Source organism: Narcine bancroftii, chromosome 7 (assembly GCF_036971445.1).
Source record: "Narcine bancroftii isolate sNarBan1 chromosome 7, sNarBan1.hap1, whole genome shotgun sequence".
NCBI lineage: Eukaryota > Metazoa > Chordata > Chondrichthyes > Torpediniformes > Narcinidae > Narcine > Narcine bancroftii.
Window position 1 is genome coordinate 9,702,479 of NC_091475.1, and position 23,117 is coordinate 9,725,595.

General features: G+C 37.3%; 1 protein-coding gene across 11 annotated transcripts in view; it reads right to left on the reverse strand.

Moving 5' to 3' along the window:
- The window catches only part of synj1 (synaptojanin 1), an 83,480-nt gene that overhangs the window by 36,017 nt on the left and 24,346 nt on the right, over positions 1-23,117 (reverse strand). For 8 of the 11 annotated variants that reach the window (XM_069888763.1, XM_069888766.1, XM_069888767.1 and 5 more), the window contains 11 exons: positions 20,005-20,088; positions 18,633-18,694; positions 18,400-18,496; positions 17,323-17,495; positions 17,150-17,231; positions 16,368-16,520; positions 13,612-13,777; positions 10,163-10,186; positions 7,840-8,031; positions 3,500-3,578; positions 2,768-2,908 (listed from right to left, as the gene is read on the reverse strand). In XM_069888763.1, coding sequence (XP_069744864.1) covers positions 2,768-2,908; positions 3,500-3,578; positions 7,840-8,031; positions 10,163-10,186; positions 13,612-13,777; positions 16,368-16,520; positions 17,150-17,231; positions 17,323-17,495; positions 18,400-18,496; positions 18,633-18,694; positions 20,005-20,088 — 1,253 coding nt within the window. The remainder of the gene's footprint in view (positions 1-2,767; positions 2,909-3,499; positions 3,579-7,839; positions 8,032-10,162; positions 10,187-13,611; positions 13,778-16,367; positions 16,521-17,149; positions 17,232-17,322; positions 17,496-18,399; positions 18,497-18,632; positions 18,695-20,004; positions 20,089-23,117) is intronic. The other 3 variants (XM_069888765.1, XM_069888774.1, XM_069888764.1) reach the window with 2 other exon arrangements.

The window sequence follows — 23,117 nt, forward strand, 5'->3', positions numbered from 1 at the left end:
CAATAGTTTATGCATTGTAAAATTACCAATTTCATGCCAATTTTTTGTTCAAGAAACATGTTCATGTAATGAGGAATGAGATTAAATCTTCCAAAGCTCCTTTTGCATTGTTCTTAAATCCCATTTTGATCCTAATTCCAAAAGCGAAAGACCAGTGTCTAACGCAAAGCATAGGCCAGACTTTTAAATATATCTACTTTTACTTATGATCAAATAGGTATTGACAGAAGGATAACATTTGTTAATTTAATTATATTCAAAATGGAAAACCAAAAGCAAGTAATCCAATCAAAGCCAACAATTAATCAAACATTGAATTGTGGAAAAAAAGTAAATCTGGTTATGTACATGTGTCCATGGATTTACTAAATATAAAATAGCTCAGTTTCAATTCAAATACTAAAAGTATACATAATCTGTAACTCTTAAATAGAGATACTGTGAGTGCTGAGCCAGTCAGTGGGACACATTAGTCTGACACATTAGAAAGGAACATCAGAGATACGGTGTACAAAGCAATGAGGGAGCAGAGGAGGCACCAAAGAATGGAATAAGAAATGAGATAGCAAAGAGGCAGTGACTAGCAGTGAGGGGTAGTGATGAGGCAGTAAAGCATAATCAAACCTTCAGTATTTCATTACATAGAGCTAATATCAAACACTTATTAATGGCTCTTAAAAGTAGTTTGGATTGTAAATCCAACCCACCCTATTTAAGAATTTTGCACTACCGTAATAATGTGTTAAACTAAAAAAGATCCACAAAGGAATTTTGATAAAGATTGGAAGTTTGAGTGGAGACATCATTGAAAGTTACAAAATTCTTACAGGTGTTGACAGGCTGAATGTAGGAAGGGCATTTCCCACAGAACAAAGTATCACAATCTCATAAGAGGTAGGCCATTTAGAACAGCACTTCCTCTTTGGCAAAAACAACATCTCTGAGACAAGACCACTTTACATTCGTGCCATTAATTCATTTATCTTATTTTGAATATTGCATTGTAAATTCCCTTCCTGCTTTGTTTCTCATCTTGAATTTCTTTATAGATTTTTATCCCCCTGCCAAAGTAGTTTAAACATTTCCCAATAGCATTTGCAAATTCCCTGCTAAATTATTGATTCCTTTCAAAGCAGAAATCAGTAGTTTCCTTCATATTTAGGGAATCATGGGGTATAGGGATACTGTGCGAGAAAAGTATGTTGCGACCATGTATTTCCAAGGGTCGAGAGGAGAGTCATTTGCCGTTGGTGACGTACCCAAGGCGACACACATGAGAATGAATGCGCATGCATAGGTCAGAACGGGGAAGTGTGAAGAGCATATAGGACCACGTGCATGCGCAAGGTCACAGGAGGAGATTAAAAGTGTCACGGTCACCTGCGTGGCGGAGAACTATTGAAAAGGCCACAGGGGCTTTTGTGAAAGGTGTTTTATGGGAAGAAAAAGAATTGTATTTTTGAGCAGAATAAAGAAGATCAACAATATTTTTGTGCTGACGAAAGAGTGAGTGGGTTCTTTTAATTCCATGTATATGGTGTAACTTTTTACAGACTCTACAAGTGCTAAGGTAGAAGATCAACTATGGTCACACTGAATGCTGGAGCAGGCTCAAATGGACTATTCCTGCACCTGTTTCTTTATACCTATCTGATCCGTAGCTTAAAGGGTCAATTTTTAAAAATAGCTCAAAGGTTCATGATAGCATGTCTGGATAGATTGATCTTTGTTTTCAAAGTTAATTCCTGAAATATGACCTTTAAAATACACCAATTAAGGCAAACAGTTTCCGGGAAAAGTACAAAATCAGGATAGTGTTTTAACAGGTTTTTTTTTGCATCAGTATTTACTCAGGAAACTGATATAGTTTATAAAGGAAGGAAGGGAAACAAGCAGTAGTGGCATGGAGCATATTGAGATTAAAGAGAATCTGGACCAACTGGAAAAATGGGCCAGAAAATGGCAGTGAAATTTAATGCAAATAAGTGTGAGGTGTTGCATTTTGGAAGGACAAACCAAGGTAGGACAAACATAGTAAATGGCAGGGCACTGAGGAGTGTGGAGGAACAAAGGGATCTGGGAATACAGATACGTAATTCTCTGAAAGTGGTGTGACAGGTAGACAGGGTTGTAAAGAAATCTTTTGGCATCTTGGCCCTCATAAATCAAAGTATTGAGTACAGGAGATGGGATGCTAGGGTGAGGTTGTACAAGACATTGGTGAAGCCAAATTTGGAGTATTGTGTGCAGTTCTGGTCACCAAACTACAGGAAGGATATCAGTAAGATTGAAAGAGTGCAGAAAAGATTTAGTAGGATGTTGCCAGGTCTTCATTTGAGTTACAGAGGCCACTTGAATCTGTATGGGATCATCAGTAAAACAACTGGGCAGTACAACCCTACGGAGGAGTGTTAGAAGACCCTTTGCTGTTCTTCCCAGGTTCACACCAGTGGCAGCACTGACACTGCCACAGCTGTAGTTGAGCTGACAGTCTTTTTCATTAATAATTATAAGGATGTACAATTTTTATGGATATCTGACAGCTTCAAACAAGTGATATTAGAAACAACTATTATGGGTGACTCTGGTATCTTCACCCAAATTTGGTAAAAGCTGACAAAGAGATGACAATAAAAAATATGAAGAGTTTATATTTTAAAATTGCCCTTTGTCATATATTTTTAATGTTTACATTTTATTTCAATGAACAAAAAATACAGCTAAAAGCACATTTTCCTGAATTACATGATACAGCAAAATAGCGTACCTGATAAATGCAGCATGCTGTGGTCGGATAAAAATAAATAGGCAAACACCCACAAGTTGCTCAGAAGCTAAAAGTACATATTTGCAGTCCCTGGAGATACTCTTCTGAATCTCAGCTGCCCATAATTTCTGATTAGTGGTGCTGTTAAAAAGTTGAAAGGAATTAGAATAAACACAAATATATTTGCAAGTCAGGTTTTTAAAAAACACATAACAATTGCATAATTAAAGTTCTGATAAAACACCTTTGACCTCGTTCTCTCCCCATCAATGCTGCCTAAGCATTTCTGGCATCATATGGTTTTGATACAAAATTATTAAAGTGGTCTAGAAGTGTTACAAATAAGAATAGCATGAGGATGGGAATAATAGTAAAGGTTGTAAAAGATGTTGGGAATTTACGTCTCCAAAAATGGCTACTTAATTTTGAGGAGCTAAATTAAAAGTAGTGAAATACAACATAGGTAACATACAAAATCAAATCATTTTGGATTGTTAAAGAGTAAAAAAAATTGTTTATATCACAGTTAACATTGTTCAATTCAAAAACTCAGTATGGTAAGTTCCTTCTTTTCATATTTAAAAGAAGCCATCCCAAAATAATTCAGTAAAAAAGAAAAAAATCAAGACTTAACCATAATCACCCAAAATGTACACCAGGTAGGTCACTTTACTTTCTCATTTCATTTGCTAGAAAAATTAGAATGACTATTATCAAAGTATTATTACCTACCTGGCACTTACAATATTTCCTGCATTCAGCTCAACCATTTCTTCAAATCCAATAGCGAATATGTCCACAGGTCTGCTCCCTTTGAAATTCAAAGAAATGAAATTTAGCTAGGCACGTCGATGAAAGAAAAAGAGAGCATTATTGGATGGGGAGGTGGCAAAGGATTAAATTGCTGTGGAGTACGTTCACAAAGGTCGACACAAGATCATGGGCTGGAGGGACAGTAATATTCTGTTCTATGAAACAATATTCTTTCATCCTCATTGAGCCTGGAAATCTAATGAAAGGGAAATAAATAGATACCAAGCAAACAATAATCAATTTGGAGAGGAGATAATCTTGCAACGGCTTGGTGGAACATTCAAGTTTTCAGGAAGAAGATATAAAATTAGGATTTGGACAGAAATGTAGGTAGGCCGAGGAGCAAGTTCTCAGATGACAAACTTGTCAGAGTTGGGAATAGTGAAGAGAGTTGTAACCCTAGCCCTAACCCGAAGGATGCAGCAGGAAATATGGATGGCGAAATGGCAGATGGAGTTTAATTTTAGCATGTAAGGAGTAGCACTTTGAAAAGACAAATGTAAGAGGAAAGTATACAGTAAATAGCAAGACCCTTAGGTGTATGAATGTGCAAATGAATCTTGGCATGCAAGTCCACATCTCCTTAAAAACAGCAATACAAGTACATAGGGTAGTAAAGAAGGTGTGCAGCAAACTTTCCCTTATCAGTCAGGGCAATTAATATAAAAGTTGGCAAGGCATGTTAGCAGCTGGATGGAACTTTGGTTACCACATTCAGAGTACAGTTCTGGTTTTTGCAGTGCAAGAATGATGTGGAAACTTCAAGGATAGTGCAAATGAGGTCTACTAGGATATTGCCTAGATTAGAGCATTAACTCAAGAGTGAGGTTGGATAAACTTGCTTTCCTTGGAGTGTCAGAGATGGAGTGGTGAACTGAAGTACTGTATACAAAACAGTGAGAGACATAAATAAGGTAGATAGTCAGTGTATATTTCCCAGGGTGGGTGTCATATACTAGAGAGGATAGCTCCAAGGCAAAAGAAGGAAAGCTTAAAAGGAGATTTAAATACACAGAATAGTTGGTGCCTAGAACACTGCTAGGGAGGTGCGGGAAACTGATATAATAGCAACATTCAAGCAGGCACACAAGGTGGTTGAAGGATGTAGTAAAAACGCACCAAAATCCTGGAGGAACTCAGCTGGTCTTTTCAACGTCTATTGGAGCAAAGATATATTGCTAACATTTCAGGCCTGAGCACTTCTTCAATGAATAAGCAGTATAAGCCAGAAGCATGAAATCTCAGAAAGTCTCAAAATTCCAATATGGGAGGCATCCAAACCAACAAAAAGTGTTAATTGAATATGATAAAGGACGAGGTAAGAATATATCATGTTTGTGTGAAAGGAGATGGAATGGATAGACAGAGATAGGGAGAGATGATGGGGGAAGGGGGTGGTTTTAATGAAAACCAGAGCAGGTGCCCAGTTGGAAGATGAGGTGTGTTCCTCCAATTTACAGGTGGTCTCAGTCTGGCAGTGCATGAAACCATGGACAGTCATGCCAGCGAGGGAATGGGAGAATTGAAATGGCTGGCCACTGGGGGATCCAGGCTATTGAGGCGGACAGAGTCGTAGAGTTCAACAAATCAATCCCCCAGTCTGCATCCAGACTCTCCAATGGAGAGGTACACCATGTGCTGAAGGGCTTGTACCAGTGCAGTACTGCTTTACACAGTGCATATTTAATGTTCATTATGGCAGTATTAGGCTGGTAGGCCTTAAGCTAGATCCACCATTAAGCACGATTGTGGCTGATTTCCTATCTCAAGACACAATTTTGTTACCCCCATCACATCTTTTCTTAATTTATTTCATATATAATCATTGAATGATTATGCATAACACTCCAATATAGAGAATTCTGTAGTTTCACCACCCATTTAATTTAAAAAAGGTTCCAAATAATATTTTGAGATTGTAACCTCTGGACTTGTTATCCAAAGAATCTTCCATCCCTATCAAGTTCTATTAATATTTTATGTTTCAAGAGATCACCTCTAATCCTTCTAAAATCTCAAGGATAACAGAATCACCCCACAAGACAGATCCACCATCCCTGGAAATGGTTAGGGGTAACTTCACCACACTTTATCTATATCACGTATGTGTTTTTTTGGATACCTGAAGTAAGACATCTTTATGCTTGTGCTAAATATGTCATGAAATTCTGGCCAACTGAATACCTACATTCCTAATTGCTTGCTGTTCCTGGATATTAGGAGAATTGTGTACAAGGAAATCCAGATTCCTCTGAATGTCAACATTCCAAAACTGCTATTTTGAAAACGATCAACAGTTATGTTCTATGCCATTTCGTTAAGTAGCCTTTCTGCATTGTACTCATCTGACATGTTGAATTCCACTCAGTATCCGAATCTCTTTGAAGCTTTGCATTCCCGGCACTTTTCACAGAATCCCTCTGGCCAGAAACTTGCTCTGTGAAGCCTGTGGTAGCTGAGGTATAAAATATTCTACATTCAAAGAAACTATTCACAGGCAACTGCTACACCAGGATCCATAGTGTCAGGGCCCTCACAGTTGATCCCAAGAAGGAAAGACTCGAATACTGCTCCACAGAGTTCAAATGTTTCACATTGACCTTGCCTCACTGAGAGAGCAACGTGGAGGAGATGGTCCTCTCAGAACAAAGGCAGTGAGTACATTCTCCAAAAGAAGGAATGCCATCTTCAAGAAGAAAGCTGCGTCATCAAGAATAAGCTAGGCAAGCACATCAGCAACCCTGCTCACACACTTTCAGGAATTATTGATGGCTTGGTTAGCCTTAAATTCACTCAATCACAGAATCAAAACACCACTGTCAATGCATGTGAGCCATCCTTGGAAGTTTCAGATGAGACCAAATGGACTTTTGGTCAAATAAATTGGTCAATATCCCAAAAGGAAGCAAATTGACTCTTCTGGTTAACTAAAATACCAGGGTGGAAAGGGTCTTAGACCTCCAACAAAGTGCGATCAGGAAGTAAAGAGAGTTAATGCCAAAAATGCTTGCAGCACAGCCTCATAATAACCAACAACCTATTTTGTCAATCAATCAAGGACAATGCATTGCTACAGCAGACCAATCCAAGCACTGGCACCTGTTCAATTATATCAAAGATGTTTACTAAGCTAACAGTTGGAATGGATAGGTCGAATTATGAAGAATTGGATGGGTAAGGCTTCCATCTGCTGGACTTCAGAAGAGTGAGAGGGGACTTGACTGAAACATACAAAATCCTAAGGAATCTTGATAGTGTGAACAAGTGAAGATTTTCTTTTTCGACATCACTGTTTAAAAGAAAGGAATCACCTATTTGAGATATTACATTTTATTTCTCAGAGGTCCTAGGTCCAAAACGTTGGTTATATATCTTTATATCCTATGGACACTGCGAGGCCTGCCCTAGTTTCTCCAGCATTTTTGTGTTTTCATTACAAATCACGGTGCCTGCAGACTTTTTCTACTCTTACGAGTCTTTGGAACCATTTTCCTCAAAGTGAAGTGAAGACAAGGTGTTTGTATATTTTTGAAGGCAGAGATAGGTAGATACATGATAAGCAAAAGGGTGAAAGTTACTGTAGGTAGTCAAGAATGTGGTGTTGAGGTTGCAATCAAATCAATCACAATCGTACTAAATAACAGCAGAGGCTTGAGGAGCACAGTGTCTGTCCTACTGGATCTTCTAGCTTGTATTTATTTACATACATTCAACAGATCAGTCTGCATGTACTCAGCTCAGTCACGTTGTGGTAAAACACAAAAGTCTGTAGATATCATGGTTGAAGTAAAAACACCATCCTGGAGAAACTCAGCTGAAGTAAAAACACAATCCTGGAGAAACTCAGCTGGTCAAACAGTATACTTTATGTAGCAAAGTTAAAGATACATAACCAACTTTAATAAGTGATTCTAGCAGGAAGATCATAGAAATGTGTTGAAATATAGGAAAGTAATTCCAAAATAGAAAACTCTGGAAGACTCACACAAAATCAATAACAACATGGGGTTAAGTGTAACATCGATTGAATTAATAAAATAGAGAGCTTAAGGTGGTCATGTACTGGTGAGCTTTATAGGGACCCATTCTTTATCAGCTTCTCTGGAGTTCAAGTATTATAAGAAGCCAAATAATTTGATTCTTTCAAGATTTCTGCTTGACAAGATCAAAATTCAATAGCACGATGCATATACTACACACAAAACAAATACTAAGCATGGCTGAATTTACCAGAGATCATATTAGATGCAAGATTTTACCTTGGAAATCCTGAATGTTAGCTTTTAGCGGTGCATCCAACAGCCAGTCATTTAGAGTTTGATTCTTGAAAGCAATGCTGCGAAATTGTTTTCCCCCATTCACATTCCAGGTTCCAACACAGACTCTGATACGTTTTGGTTTTGTATACTTTTGATAATTTTCACACATACCATGCAAGATTTGAGGAGAAGCTGTATAGTTAAAATATAATGTTCTTTTAGAGCCATGGAACTATGCACATGTATGTTCTGCTTCCAAATCCTGACTTAGGATGCATTCGCTTTTTTTTTTAAAAAAAAACATTAAAAAGTACATTTTTGGGACTAATTTAAAAAAAAACATTTAAAATAACCTCAAATTCGTATAGGCGATTCTTTTTATCGACAGTAGATATTATGAATTGTATATAATTTTCCACGCACATGAAATTCAGGGCACTAGTCTTTCTACAACCATCAACTTGGAATTTGAAACTAAATTTAGTGTTAGTACTATGTGAACACAATTAGATTTGTACTGTTGGGTTAATGTTGGGGAATATCACCTATTGAAGGGTCCCATAAACTGAGAAGTTATAACAGGAGGTATTGTTACAAATACTATTGGTGTCAAATACTTTGATCTGTGCTATAGAAACTGTTCTTTTTACAGATTTTGCCAAGAACTTTTAAAAGTTGACATTCAGTGACTTGATAATTTCCAATGTCAATTCACTGCCATCACTCTTAGACATGTAGGCTTCAGCAAAAATTAGCAGGTCGTTCACAATTTTTTTTTCAGATAAATTACAAGCTGTTTTGAGGTGTTCTCAATTACTACATTGATCATTACTTAGTTTCCACTATTTTTTAATCCCTTCCTCACACCTATTCTCTCATTTAAAGTGTTAGTTTTTGCTCATCTTCAACTTAATTTATGTCAACAAATCTTTGCTGTGCCCTCCCTTCCAGTTATTATTAGCATTCTCGCTGGAGATTTGGTGGACTGCATCCAAAATTGGCTTGGCCACACAAGACAGAGGGTAGTGGTGAAAAAGTCTTATTCTGACTGGATGTCTATAACCAGTGGTGTGAATAATGTGAAAAGTTGTCAAAGGAGTTAATAGGATATAGACCAGTTGGAAATGTGGGCAGAGAAATGGCAGCTAGACTCACCAGACAGGTGTGAGGTGTTGTACTTTCCAAAGTATTCAATAAAGAGCATTAATATACAGAGAGAACTTGGGATATAAATCTATAACTCCCTGAAAGTGGCAATACAAGCTGACAGGGTGGCATTCATCAGTCAGATGTCAATATAAAATTCAGGAATTTATGTTTCAGTTGGACAAAACTTAGGTTCGGCCCCATTAGGATAACAGAGGGCAGTTTGGTTGTGACATTGCAGGGAGGACAGGAGGACTTTGGATACAGTGCAGAGGAGAGTGTTGTTGTCTGTATTAGAGATCATTAGCCACGAAGAGAGATTGAACAAACTAGGATAATGCTCTCTGGGATACCAGAAACTCAGAGGTGACCTGCTTGCACTAATAAAATTATGAGACATGCAAATAGGAAAGAAGAGGAATAAGAGTATTTTCCCCAGGGTGGAAGAGAAATGCATTAGGTGGGAGGGGAAAGTTTATCGAATATTGAATCAAGGATTTTTTTTTAGGTGCCTGGAATACACTGCCAAGAGAAGTAGCAGTAGTAGATAGATTAGTAACATTTAAGAGGCATTTAGACAGGCACACAAACAGGAATTGGGATCTAGACCACTTGCAGGCAGATAGGATGAGTTAAATTCGCATCATGGTCAGCACAGACAGAGTGGGTTGAAGGGCCTGTTCATTTGACTTTGTGACTAATTAAAAATGTTTCCATTTATTGAAAATATTCATTTTAGTAACATTTCAATATGAACATATGATGTTTTAGTCATCTAGAGCAAAAACATTTATTGGGATAGATCAGAAATATCCATTGTTGCATAATAAACAAGGATGATTGATACAGATCGATAAAAACTGAGGACAAAAAAATGAGTTGCTGGAGGAATTCAGTGGGTCCCACAGCATCTGTGAAGAGATGGTCAATATTTCAGGTCGAGACCCTACATCAGGACACCTGATGCAGATCTCAAACAGAAATATCAATCACCCTTTGCCTTCACAGATGCTACTTGACTTGCTGAGTTCCTCTAGCAGCTCAATTTTTTCTCCAGATTCCAGCATCTGCATTCTTCGTGTTTCTGATAAATACTTGTGTTTATTTTCAATATAATGCTAATGAACAAAAGGGCAGCATTTTGATATCTCAGAAGGATTTAGACAAAGCACTATACCTGATTGAAGTGTCAATTCTGGAACTGCAGCCACAGCAAAAGAAGAAGAAAAAGCATTAAACGCACTTACACACATCAAGTTTTTTCCCCATAAGTAAAAATAAACCTCAACATGTCATCTTCACTGGAGTGAGTTTAAAAAAAAATGTTTAATAATATAGTTGAAATCTGGTGCATCTTAAATCCTTCACAAATTAATTGTTGTATAATCACATTACTTATTCTATATATGTAAGCAGTTAACAGTTGATTTTAGACTGTAAAACAAAGCATTTTTTATTGTACCGAAACTTTATAATATTAGGATGAAGTGTTTTAAATGCCATTCAAGTGTCAATTATAATCTTGTGTTTGATGTGGTTGCTGTGATTGGATCTGAAATCAGTGAAACATTGCTGCTTAGAAAATGATAACTTTGCAAGAGTTTCTTAGATGTAAGATGCACCAAGACAATTTTAGATTCTGATAGAATGACAGAAAAACAAAAGTGAACACAAAAACACTGAAAAGCCATTCAGCTAATTGAAAGTATAATCAAATATTAACTGTTTCTCCTCTGCAAGTGTTGTCTTACCTAACTGAGTATCTCCAGTATTTTCTGTTTAGCTAATTAGCTTTTATTTGATTTAGTATAAAGTTAGAAATAAATATCTAAGAAATAACTGCCTTATCCTTACTAATCATAGAGCACTTATGGCATAGGGAATGCTTGGTGGAGTGGAATGTGAGTGGGAAGAAGAAGGTTGAGACCGGTGCGGACTCGAAAGGCCGACATGGCCTGTTTCCACTCCGTAAATGGTTATATAGTTATATTCCAAAAAGTACCGAGTTGATCAAGTAGTCTGCTTATAGTATCAAAAAGCAGACAGTTGAATAATATCCATATTTTCTCCTGAAACAACCCAAACTGAATCTAGAAGAGTAAGCTTTAGTCTCTGAAGAAATCTTACCTTCAAATATTTAAAGTCCAAAACCACCAGAGTTACATCTCATTGCTCTCACCTGATATTCTCCAACATATCTCAAAGACACTGTCTTCCAGGACAGACCTTCCGAACAACCTGTGGTATCTCACCCAAATGACTATCATTATTGTTACATTGAACCATCAGTAACCAACCACTCACTCGTTTAATACTCTTAAATGTCTTGTTCGCATAACTATCAGAAAGCTCTGCAAGCAGTGGAGAGCAAGTCCTAAATGATTTTCTGAACTAAAATGTGAAGCAAACAGAGCAAATTCCCTTTGTGTAATCTGAGCAAACAAGAATTCTCACGAAACATATGAAGTACTGGGCAGGATAATTCAATCAACATGCCAACAGGTGAGCTTTCCACTTATAAATATTAACAACTCTCCCGCCCACCCCCCAGCCTCATTTCAATTTAACCTTGTATTGAATTCATGATCAAAATATCTAATGTAAACAAAATCCACATACATGGAAATTTTTTTAACAAATGTAAAGATCAAAGGCAAGTGTTCTAAATATTATGTATGGAAAACACGTTATGAGCAACCATTATTCTGCCTACTTGCTGCACTGCATAGGCAAAACAGACGTGCATTTAGATACTCAGGTCTTCAGGATTATATCCAAAAGTGCTTTTCAGCTCCGAATTTTTTTAAAATTTAAAGTACATCATTGTCGAATAGATAAACAATGGCTTATTTTGCACGTCGCCCCCCGCAGTTCTACTTTAACATATAAAAACATAGAATTTCTGGACCCCAGACCTATACACAATGTTAGGGTGTAGTTCAAGGCTATTCCAAGAAAAATGTCATATCTATAAGAGGAATTCAATCAACTATGGCAAAATGTACTTAATCTCTCAAAACTGACATGCAAGAGTCCAAGAATCTGAGTGGTCCATCTGACCTGGAATATGGCCACAGCAAAACACATGCCTTATCTCTCTGCTCAAGGTGACAATGCCCTGGAGAACCACACCTACTGCTCTAGTAACAAAACAAAATGCACAAGTAAGGAGTGCATGGACTTTGCTGATGTTCAGAAATTACAGAGAGCAGTAAAAAAACCACAATACTCAATTGACATGTACAACTTTTCCTTATTCTTAGGCAATACCCAGGATTAAAGACACCTTGCATTTGCGGGTTCTGAAGTACTAATGAAGTACTATTTGAGAATCAGACTCTTCCGAAAATGGAGGATAAGGTGTCTGATAGCACAGGTGGGGAGCTAGTTTGTGATATGGTGCACTCCTTCTGCCAGTTGTGCAGAGTTCTGATGTGCATGTCATTCTACAAGAAATTCATTCTACACAAATGTGTTTCTGTACAAGTTATTCCCTCCAGAAAATGTGTTTCCACTCTTCTATCCTTGAGCCCTATTCAAAACAACAGTGCCAAGATCAAAGATGCTGAGTTATAATAGAATGGTTTGTTGCTTTTGAGGATCCTAACATTACAAGTGTTGACTGTTATATTGTGGAGTAGAAGTTGTCCACATATGACTTATTTCAGTGTGGAATAGGTTACTAGCCTCAGGACTAAACTGTAGGAGTAAAAGTCTTATATAAACTTCTATAGTTCTGTGAAATACCTTGAATTTTATGAAAACAATTTAAAGGGACCGTATAAAGCCTTTCTAATGTTAATCATATGTGGAAGACAACACTAAAATATCAAAGATAAAGCCATAATCAAAACTTTATTTGAAGAGAAGAAAAATTTTATTTGAACAAAAAGGTGAGGCCCACCTTGTAAGTGCAAGATTATTAGTCCATCTGATATAAGTGGGTACAGGAGGGAAAGGCAGGCACATTTTCAGACTTGGCATTTTTTGTAAAAGCTGCACAAGGATAATTAAAACAAATTTTCTGGAAATTGGAGGAAGTCAACCATTATTAAAAGACATTTCAATAAGGAAATTGATTGACTTCCCCCCACCACCCCTCAACTGTGATCAAACCCATCTTCTCAAGATTATTTTTGTCACTTTACCCAACCCCCAATGACATTAATTTAGAAAGATAACTAAAAGCAAAGGAATTTGTGGACAGACATTGAGTGCTGTTTAATCTGGCCAGAAAACTAAAGAGGTTCCAGAAGATACAGTTTCAGAATTACAGGAGACATGAGGACAGCAGGAAATTTTCATTCTTCAGGTAGCTATGAATGTCTTGACTAATCCTTGTTTCACCAATTTCATTTATTTGAATATACTTAAGGGTGAGACTGTTCCCGAACAGAATAAATTAATAATAGGATTATATGGAAATGTGTTGTGGTCAAGGATCAGCCATGATCTTATTGAACAGCAGCCTCAATAGATCACACTAATTGTTGTTGACACTGCATCCTCCCTGCTTTCTCACCTTTTTCCTCATTACCCACTTGTTTTGCACGCTGTAAAAGGCAGTTCAGCTAAGTGATCAAAATATTTTGAATTTCATTGTATGCATTTTAAAATAAATCTTACCATGTAAAGAGCCAGTAGTCAGAAGAGCTCGGGCTTTATCTGCCAAATCACTGTTCAAGGTGTTACCAAGTAGTAAGATGTCAATAGCCTCCTGTTTGGAGCTGTCAAAGAAATTATTCTGAATGGTTCTTGTTACTGACCGAGCTCCATCCTTAAACTTTCCACCCTAGAGGAAACAGTACCATAAATAATTCAATGATATTTGACATATTATTCATTAATACACCAAGCATTAATGTTCTCTAAATATTCTCTGCAGCTCTTCAGCGCTTGACGTCCTGTTTTGCGGAAACTGCCAAAATGTTTGGCCTGGAAGTCAGCCTGAAGAAAACGGAGGTCCTCCATCAGCCAGCTCCCCACCATGACTACCAGCCCCCCCACATCTCCATCGGGCACACAAAACTCAAAACGGTCAACCAGTTTACCTATCTCGGCTGCACCATTTCATCAGATGCAAGGATCGACAATGAGATAGACAACAGACTCGCCAAGGCAAATAGCGCCTTTGGAAGACTACACAAAAGAGTCTGGAAAAACAACTAACTGAAAAACCTCACAAAGATAAGCGTATACAGAGCCGTTGTCATACCCACACTCCTGTTCGGCTCCGAATCATGGGTCCTCTACCGGCATCACCTACGGCTCCTAGAACGCTTCCACCAGTGTTGTCTCCGCTCCATCCTCAACATTCATTGGGGCGCCTTCATCCCTAACATCGAAGTACTCGAGATGGCAGAGGCCGACAGCATCGAGTCCACGCTGCTGGAGATCCAGCTGCGCTGGGTGGGTCATGTCTCCAGAATGGAGGACCATCGCCTTCCCAAGATCGTGTTATATGGCGAGCTCTCCACTGGCCACCGTGACAGAGGTGCACCAAAGAAGAGGTACAAGGACTGCCTAAAGAAATCTCTTGGTGCCTGCCAGATTGACCACCGCCAGTGGGCTGATATCGCCTCAAACCGTGCATCTTGGGGCCTCACAGTTCGGCGGGCAGCAACCTCCTTTGAAGAAGACCGCAGAGCCCACCTCACTGACAAAAGACAAAGGAGGAAAAACCCAACACCGAACCCCAACCCACCAATTTTCCCCTGCAACCGTGTCTGCCTGTCCCGCATCGGACTTGTCAGCCACAATCGAGCCTGCAGCTAACGTGGACATTTACCCCCTCCATAAATCTTCGTCCGCGAAGCCAAGCCAAAGAAGAAGAATTAACTACATCACATAAAGCATCTTTAGTACCAAAGTATGCCATTCACACAAGTCAATTTTACATGAGACTTTTTTATATATTTAACTCACCATTAGGACAACACCCAGAGAAAGCAATAATCAAGAAAAGAAAAATAGATCAATTACTGAATAATCTACACTGATAACTCTTGATACTCAGTGCCCTGAAACGGAACAATCAAGTTCTATAGTAATATCTTTCACAGAAAATAAAACCAAAGCTCAAGGTTCTGCTTTAATGTGAAAAAAATTCAAGGTTCTTAACATTCCTGACGAATGGCTCAAGCCCAAAACAGTGTGTTTTATTCGTATGAAAAATGAAGTGTTACTTCAGCACTTTTGTACTGTATATTGCACAAGTTCTTAATACTGTAATGATCTTCTACACAAGATATTGTAAAAAGCTTAATTAGCAGAATAGCATTCACACAGCTTTTGAATTTGAGAATATTACATTGGTTTTCTGTAAAGCCCATAAAAATTGACTTGAATTGTAACATCTCATCATGGTTGCAGAATCAACTTTACAAACTTCAGAACTGTTAGATTTGCAAATGAGGAAGCAAAAATAACACCTTCCTAAATCTCAACAAAAGAAATGCATAAATGTGAGACTTTAACACATATTGTAGAGCCAAAGCACGTACTCAAAAGGTAGTCATCTAACAAACACATGAAAATGCATAAAAATACAGATTATACAGACATAGAGTCTCTGCTACAGCTGAGAGTTTCATATCATGATGTCAGTCTGAAAAAGTGAGGAAGGAAATGTTTGATAGAGTGCACCAAAGGTAATGGCTCATGACAAAACAAAGATCAAGATATTTGTTTTGAAAGTAGAGCTATTGGAGCTAAATCACCATTGAATCACATTAATTATCTTGATGTAAAAAAAATTAAATATCTGCATGACTTTAGATAATGAGATGTAGGACTAGGACTGAATTCAAAAAAATAACTGGCGTCACAGTGAATGTAAATAAATTAAACATTGGTGACCTACAAAGCTGATCAAGACAGAGGTAAGTAGATGTTGGTTCAACATTTTTTTTAGAATGCACACACTAAGTTTTCTTAGCATGCGATAGGTCAGGAAACTTAAAATCTCCATTGAGGTAGATAAACAGATTCACCATGGTTTTATATACGAAAAGTCTTAATAAAGTGCACAATTACCCATGTACTCATGCTTGCCTATTCACTAACAGAATAAAGTGTAAAAAGAATTCAAACATCACAGAAAAGGAAAATCAAATAGAAAGTTATTAATCTAAGTAGAAAGGGAAAAAAAAAAACAAGGAATTCTCCACAAAACCTTTCCCTCTACAGTTTTAAGACTTTTTTTAAAGCTGCAACTTTGAACTATCTTTTGATGAATTCTCCTTTCACGTGCTGATGTTTAAGCACAGAGCACTTGTATTTTCACATGGAATAATCAGGAAAATTCTACTATACAAATCAATAATAGCATAATTTAATTAATTCAGATATTCTAGCACAATGTACAAGAAGTTGTACTCTACCTTTGCCTTTCCTTCCAGAGCTCCAGTTCCAGCATATATTTTACTTATTGAATCACCACACATTGACCACATGGAACGGAAGACTTCTTGGAATCTTGTGACCATCTGTTGCTTCTCAGCTAACCCTAGAATGTCTAACTGTTTGTGAAGCATCTTTGGGAAAATGAAGAATATAGGAGAGTAAAATCAATTAAAATGTGTTCCATTCAATTTCTTTAATTAGTAGTTTGAACATACCTGTACTTAACATGTGTTACTGGTGTAAGCTACTTTAGATTCCTAAGCAGTAATTTAAGAATAAGGAATGAATGTCATTACCATACTATACAAAGAACTGTTTCTTCCCTACTCAAGTTACTGCATTTCATTCAATATTAACATTTAAGGGCAAAAAAAATCCAGTGTAGGATTTTTATAATTAATTAACTTTTTATCATGAACATAGAGCTTTAATTGTATTTCAAAGTCTGACATCAGGAAATATTCAAGGTAAACAAATGTCATGCAAGAATCTAATAATGAACCTTTCTGTAGCCCTATAGATTCTGCACTATACAAGCAGCAGATACACCAAGAAAATACTAAACTTTATCAAATAATTATAATGTTCTCACATCCTACACTGAGCAGCTAAGCGCTTTCTGCTATAGAAGTACCCTAGGTCTGAAATAAGGAACTAGGTTTGAAATAAGGATCTTAGTGACAGAGATAAGAAAGCTGGTTGTTAAACTCAAGTTATGTCAACCCACTGGAAGAGCAAACATCTACAACTTGAAACATACCTCCAGCCCAAAGAAAGCCTGCACACTGTTCGTTCTGTCTAGGCAATCAAGACAGTTGGTTCTGATAGTCCCAGATTGGCACCTGTGAGAAAACATCTTGTGCTCAAATGAAATTGGTTTAATATCCTTTACGACAATAATTCACTCAAACTTTAAAGGTAAAATGAACTCACCTTTGAACTCCTTGGGAATCACAATAAAAGAAGCCACACTCCTCCAGAAATGTCTCTAGTTTGGGTTTCAGCACGGTTATAAGTTTGTCTGTCTTCCCACCCTTTACCTGCTGGTGGTAGTCAAAATTCACCATAGGAACATCTGCTACATGTTCAGATGCCTTCAAATGACTCTAACAAAAATAAATTAAAATACATATTTGTAGAATGGCACTCTTTATTCAATATCAGAACATTAGATTATGGAATCAAATATAGAAATTGCTTTCAAAATTAATCTTTTATTTATCTTATTATTTTTATTAAGGTCACAACCCCCTCTCTAATGGATTCTGATTGCATTTCAGTTAATTACACCAATTCTGCAACTCAACCTGATGATTAATTTCTAGGTTTATGCAATGACTAGCCCTGTTGTATCCTCAACCAACTTCTAAATAGATGCACTTCCTGCAAGTGTTGTTAAATAATGACCAAAAGAATGTAAATTTATCTTGAGTTGCAGCTTAAAAAGGAATAGTACCCACATCGGCCTACGACATTTCACTCAATTTCATCTTCATCGACATCGATGGAAAACTGCGAGGTGTATAAAATACACAACTAGTTTGTTGTTGTCAATTCTTCATTATTGCCTCAGATGAATATATAAAGGAGCTAGAACCCAGGCAAATCTACTTAACATTAAGACACAAAGACCAACTTTTCCCTACTTTTATTGTGTAACTGAGACTGAGAAGCCAATCAGACCTTCTTAATCAGTATAGAGAAATCGCTTGGTGATAATTACACAGAGCAACTGCAAATACTACCTAAAATTAACTACAAGAAACTAAGGGAAAGTAGAAAGAGTGCAGGAGAGAAATAAGTAATTAACGCGTTTGATACCAGGACAAATGCTAAAAAAAAATCAAAAGCAACAATTTCATTATAAAACACATATTTAAAGCATCTACTTAAAACAGAGGTACTTAAGGAAGCAGCACAAATTTGAAGTATTCAAGTTTTATTTTAAAATGTTGAACTGAGACAACAAACACTGAAAATCGGAGAACTGAAAAACTTATTTTTATATACCTGGAATGCTTTACTGAGCATGTGCTCTCCTTCTTTCACTCCGAGCAAATTGATTATAGATTGCTTCCCATATAGCTTTTTCAGTGTTCTAAAATGTCTGTAAAAATGAATAAGTATATTTTGGGAAATGGATATCCAAGAGACTAATATTCAATGCAAATTCTAATGCAATAAAAATTTGCTAATATTGTTGAACTGATTATGATCATTACAGCTAAATGCAATTTCAATACCTGTCAAAAGCAGGTGCATTGGCTTCAAAGCCCCTGGACATTCGAACACGATGGGACCCAACCTAAACGACATAAAATAATTTGAAGTACAGTTAAACAAACATTAAATGGGAACGATTAAAAGAAAACTGAAAAAGCAAGAGAAAATATTGTGAATCAAATTGAATACAGATTTATCTAAAAAAAACACTGACACTAAAAGACAGTTCACTTCCTTTGATCTTTCTTTCTTCTTTGGCTTGGCTTCGCGGACGAAGATTTATGGAGGGGGTAAAAAGTCCACGTCAGCTGCAGGCTCGTTTGTGGCTGACAAGTCCGATGCGGGACAGGCAGACACGATTGCAGCGGTTGCAAGGGAAAATTGGTTGGTTGGGGTTGGGTGTTGGGTTTTTCCTCCTTTGCCTTTTGTCAGTGATATCCTTTGATATCCAGCTGTCAAATAGCCACAATTGGCATACCGTGACCCTAACCTTAATCCTGATATTCTTCATTAATTCATTATCAGTTTTAAATTACAGAAGATTCCTGCCCAACCCATCTAAAGGTTTACATACTGATGTTGGTGTCAGAATGATAATAGCAGCAGTTAGGAGATGTTTGAACTTTAAAGCAAATCACATTTAGCAGTAGAAACATTAATATTTAGCCGCTTTCCACAAGTCTCTACTTCTACAGTGATTCATGTTGAGTTGAGAGATCGCTGCTGGAGCAAAAGCAATGATACTCTAAATCACATAATGTTCTTGCATCAGAGATAAAAGAAAAGGAAATCTCGTGAAGACCTACAGGATGCAAAATACACTTTCCCATTTGGGTGGGAAAAGGGAACAATAATAATTTAGATTTTTTTTAAAAAATCAGACCAGGTTATGATGTTTACCAAAATCAGACATCTCGTCAGCATTCATAGATAACTGAAAAATAGGTGAGGTCCACAAAACTGAAAGAGAACTTTGGGGAGAATAACTAAAACCAAAATGAAAAAATATTACATTTTTCTAAAAATGCAGGAGTAGTAACTTGACATTTGGAGAGCAAAGTGCTCAGTCATACTGGTGCTATTTTGGAATCCAACCATGTAAATTCCTATAGAAGTAAACATCTATAAAGAAAGGAGCAGCAGAATAAAACCAGCCTTTGTCATAGAATAACAATAACCTCCTGGCATTATTTTTAATTTAAATTAGATAACATCAGAAATAAACAGATGGGAATAAAAATAAATCTGTCAATGCAAGCTATTATCCAGTTCTGGCACCTAAACCAAAATGTTCTGTGAATTTTTGGCATATGGCAAAATACAATTATTGCTTTTGACATCTACAAATGTAAACTAGAAATATAAATTACAACACAATTTTAAAAGGCCAACCTGAAGACCTGGTTGTTCCCAGAACAATGGGATGGAACCACGGATCTGAATGAAAGAAGACACGCAATCGTCCAGAAATATCACCTAGAGAACGTAAAAGATTTACTGAGTGAAATGGATGAAATGGTTAAAAACACCAATCACTACCTTTGATTCTCAAAATACACTGGTCTAAATAAGCATATTATAACAAATGAAAAATAACAGACATCAAAGATCAAGAACAAGAATAAAAAATATAATTTTAGTTAACAGAAAATTCTGGAAATTCTCAAAGTTCAAATTTATTGTCAGGGAACATACGTGACATCATATACAATCCTGAGATTCTTTTTCCTCAGGCCAGGCAGAATTTCAACTTAGCAGTAGTGTAAACTGTATTCAAGAAAAAGAAGAAAGAAAACAAACCGACTGCAAATACAAACATAAAAATTCAGGAATAAATAATGTGGAAAGAGTCCTTAAATGAGTCTGGTTGATCTTTTGTTTAGGAGTCTGATGGTGAAGGGGTAGCAACTTTTCTTGAACCTAGTGGCACCCATACCACTTTCCTGATGGTAGCAGCGAGAACAGAACATGTCACTGATGGAGTGGATCCTTGATTATTGCTGTTGATCTCTGACAGCAGAGTTCCACGAAGATTTTCTCAATAGTGAGGGGAGTATACTACAAACCATCAGCATAGAGAAAAACAGTTTGTTTCAAAGGGTGACCTTTTAGTCCTGATCTTGAATGTTGTTTTGTTTTCTTTGGATGGCAGCTGAGTTTTAAAAAAATTTTTATTTTCCAGCAGCTGAGATTTTGAGTATTGTCTGAGTTTTTTAAATTTCATATTTACATGCTATTTTATACCCCAAAGTAGATGTTTCCAATTTATAATTGTGAAAAAGGTTGATCATGTGCACAAGAAATACATTTTTCAATCGTGAATGAAATCTGACATGAGGGGATATATTAAAACAAATCATTGTTAATTGAATAAAGAATTAAACAAGACACAAAAGTGCTGGAGAAACTCAGCAGGTCACACAGCATCCAGAGGAAGAAAAAGGCAATCGATGTTACTTTTTACTCTCTATAGATGCTGCAAAAATTGCTGAGCTTCTCCAGCACTTTTGTCCATTGATCTTGTCCGCAGTATCCTATTTATCCAGAGAATGTTTTAATTGATATTTATGGCCTTTAGAATATTCACGTCCAAAAAAGAAAATGAGAAATGGGAGATCCAATAAAATATAGCTGAACTAATTTTTAAAAAATTTTAGACAAACAGCACGGTTACAGGTCCTTTCAGCTCATGAGCCTGTGCTGGCCAAATAAACCCAATTGACCTACAACCTCTGTACATTTTGAAAGGTGAGAGGAAGCCAGAGCACCTGGAGGAAATCAACACAGACATGGGGAGAACATACAAACTCTTTATAATGCCAAACTCAACCCCTGGTTGCTGGCACTGTAACAGTGTTGTGCTAACCGCTACACTATCCGTCCCACCAATTTTGTTCCTTGTCCTTTCACCCCTTGATTATTTTGATGACCAAAATACATTAATTTCAGTATATACTATTCAAAGTATCGGACCAGAAGTCAATACAGATGATCATCAAAACGGCCGAGAAGATCGCTGGGTCTTTCTTTCCTCTATTGAGACCATTTGCCAGGAGGTTTGCTTAAATATTGGTCAAAGAGTCAAAGACTCTTTTCATCCAGCATATATTATCTTTGACCCACCCACTACCATCAAGATGGAGGTACAGGAGCATCAAAATCAGGGCTGCCAGACTAGGAAATTGCTATTTCTTGCAGCCTGTGAGATTAATGAACAGTATCCTGTAACCAAGTAAATCATTCAAAAAATATTTTTATATTTATTTTAAATTACATCTTTATGTATACTTGTGATTATTATGTAATGTGTGTTGTGTGTGCACTATGGTCTAGAGCACACATGTCAAACTCTGGCCCGCGGGCCAAATTTGGCCCGCGATATAATTATATTTGGCCCGCAAGATCATTTCAAAAATGTATTAGAGGTGGCCCGCTGGCCGCCGCGCCAGTATAGCGCATGCACAGTAATACAAAAAATCCCAGAATGCATTGGCGTCAGCCTGCTAATCGCCCCCACCTCCTCTGTTTACGTTGCAGGGTCTCACCGTGGACTCTGGTTTTGGGGCCTGGCCGGTGTCAGGGGAAGCCAAGGCTGCTTCCCAGCGCCCGGAACCGGAGGCCTCGGGCTTAACCTCGCCAGGACCGTTGCCCACTCCCCCTCCCTGCCGCAGGCCGACCCGCGACTCACGGCGACGGGGCCGCTGATCCGCTGAGATGCCGCCCTGCAGCGAAAGCCGATGCCCCCGCACTGTCGTTGTCCAACCCGATCGCCTGCAAACCCCGCCCTCCCGCACACAGGCCTGAGTAAGGATTATGAACTTTAATCTCAGGATAAAACGATCTTCCAATAGTTTCATGTCACAGTGATAAATATATTCCTGGTTAAAAATGGTCCTGCTTGTAATGATACAAGCTCATTAGGCATAAAACTTGAAAAGTGTGTAAATCAAAGGATATCTCTACCAATGGAAAAAAGGGCATGGCAAATAACCCTGCTAGAGTTCATGCCCACAATCAGTCACCCATTTGATTGTTTCAGGAATCATGTTATTCTCCCACATTCTCAGATTTTACTATTCGACAGCACACTAGCAACATTTGACAAATCCTCTATAGAGAAATATTATTTATTGAATATTTTATTTCTCATTTGTTAATGCTTCTGGAAAGAGTTTATCCAAAACTATTATTAAATATTTATTTTAATAAGAAAAAGTTTAACATTACATATGTTGAAAGAAGAGAAAACATGCAGATGTTGTTGAAAATTTTCAATAAATATTTAGTTCGGCCCTCGACTTAGTCCAAGTTTTTAATTTTGGCCCTCCGTGAATTTGAGTTTGACACCCCTGGTCTAGAGAAATGCTGTTTCGTCGGATTGTATACGTACAGTCAGATGATAATAAATTTGGCGAGCATCCTGGGCCCAACAAACAAGAAAATCCCCAGAGGATCATAATTTATTCAAACTAAGCAACTTTTCTTCTTTTCCATATTATATGAAT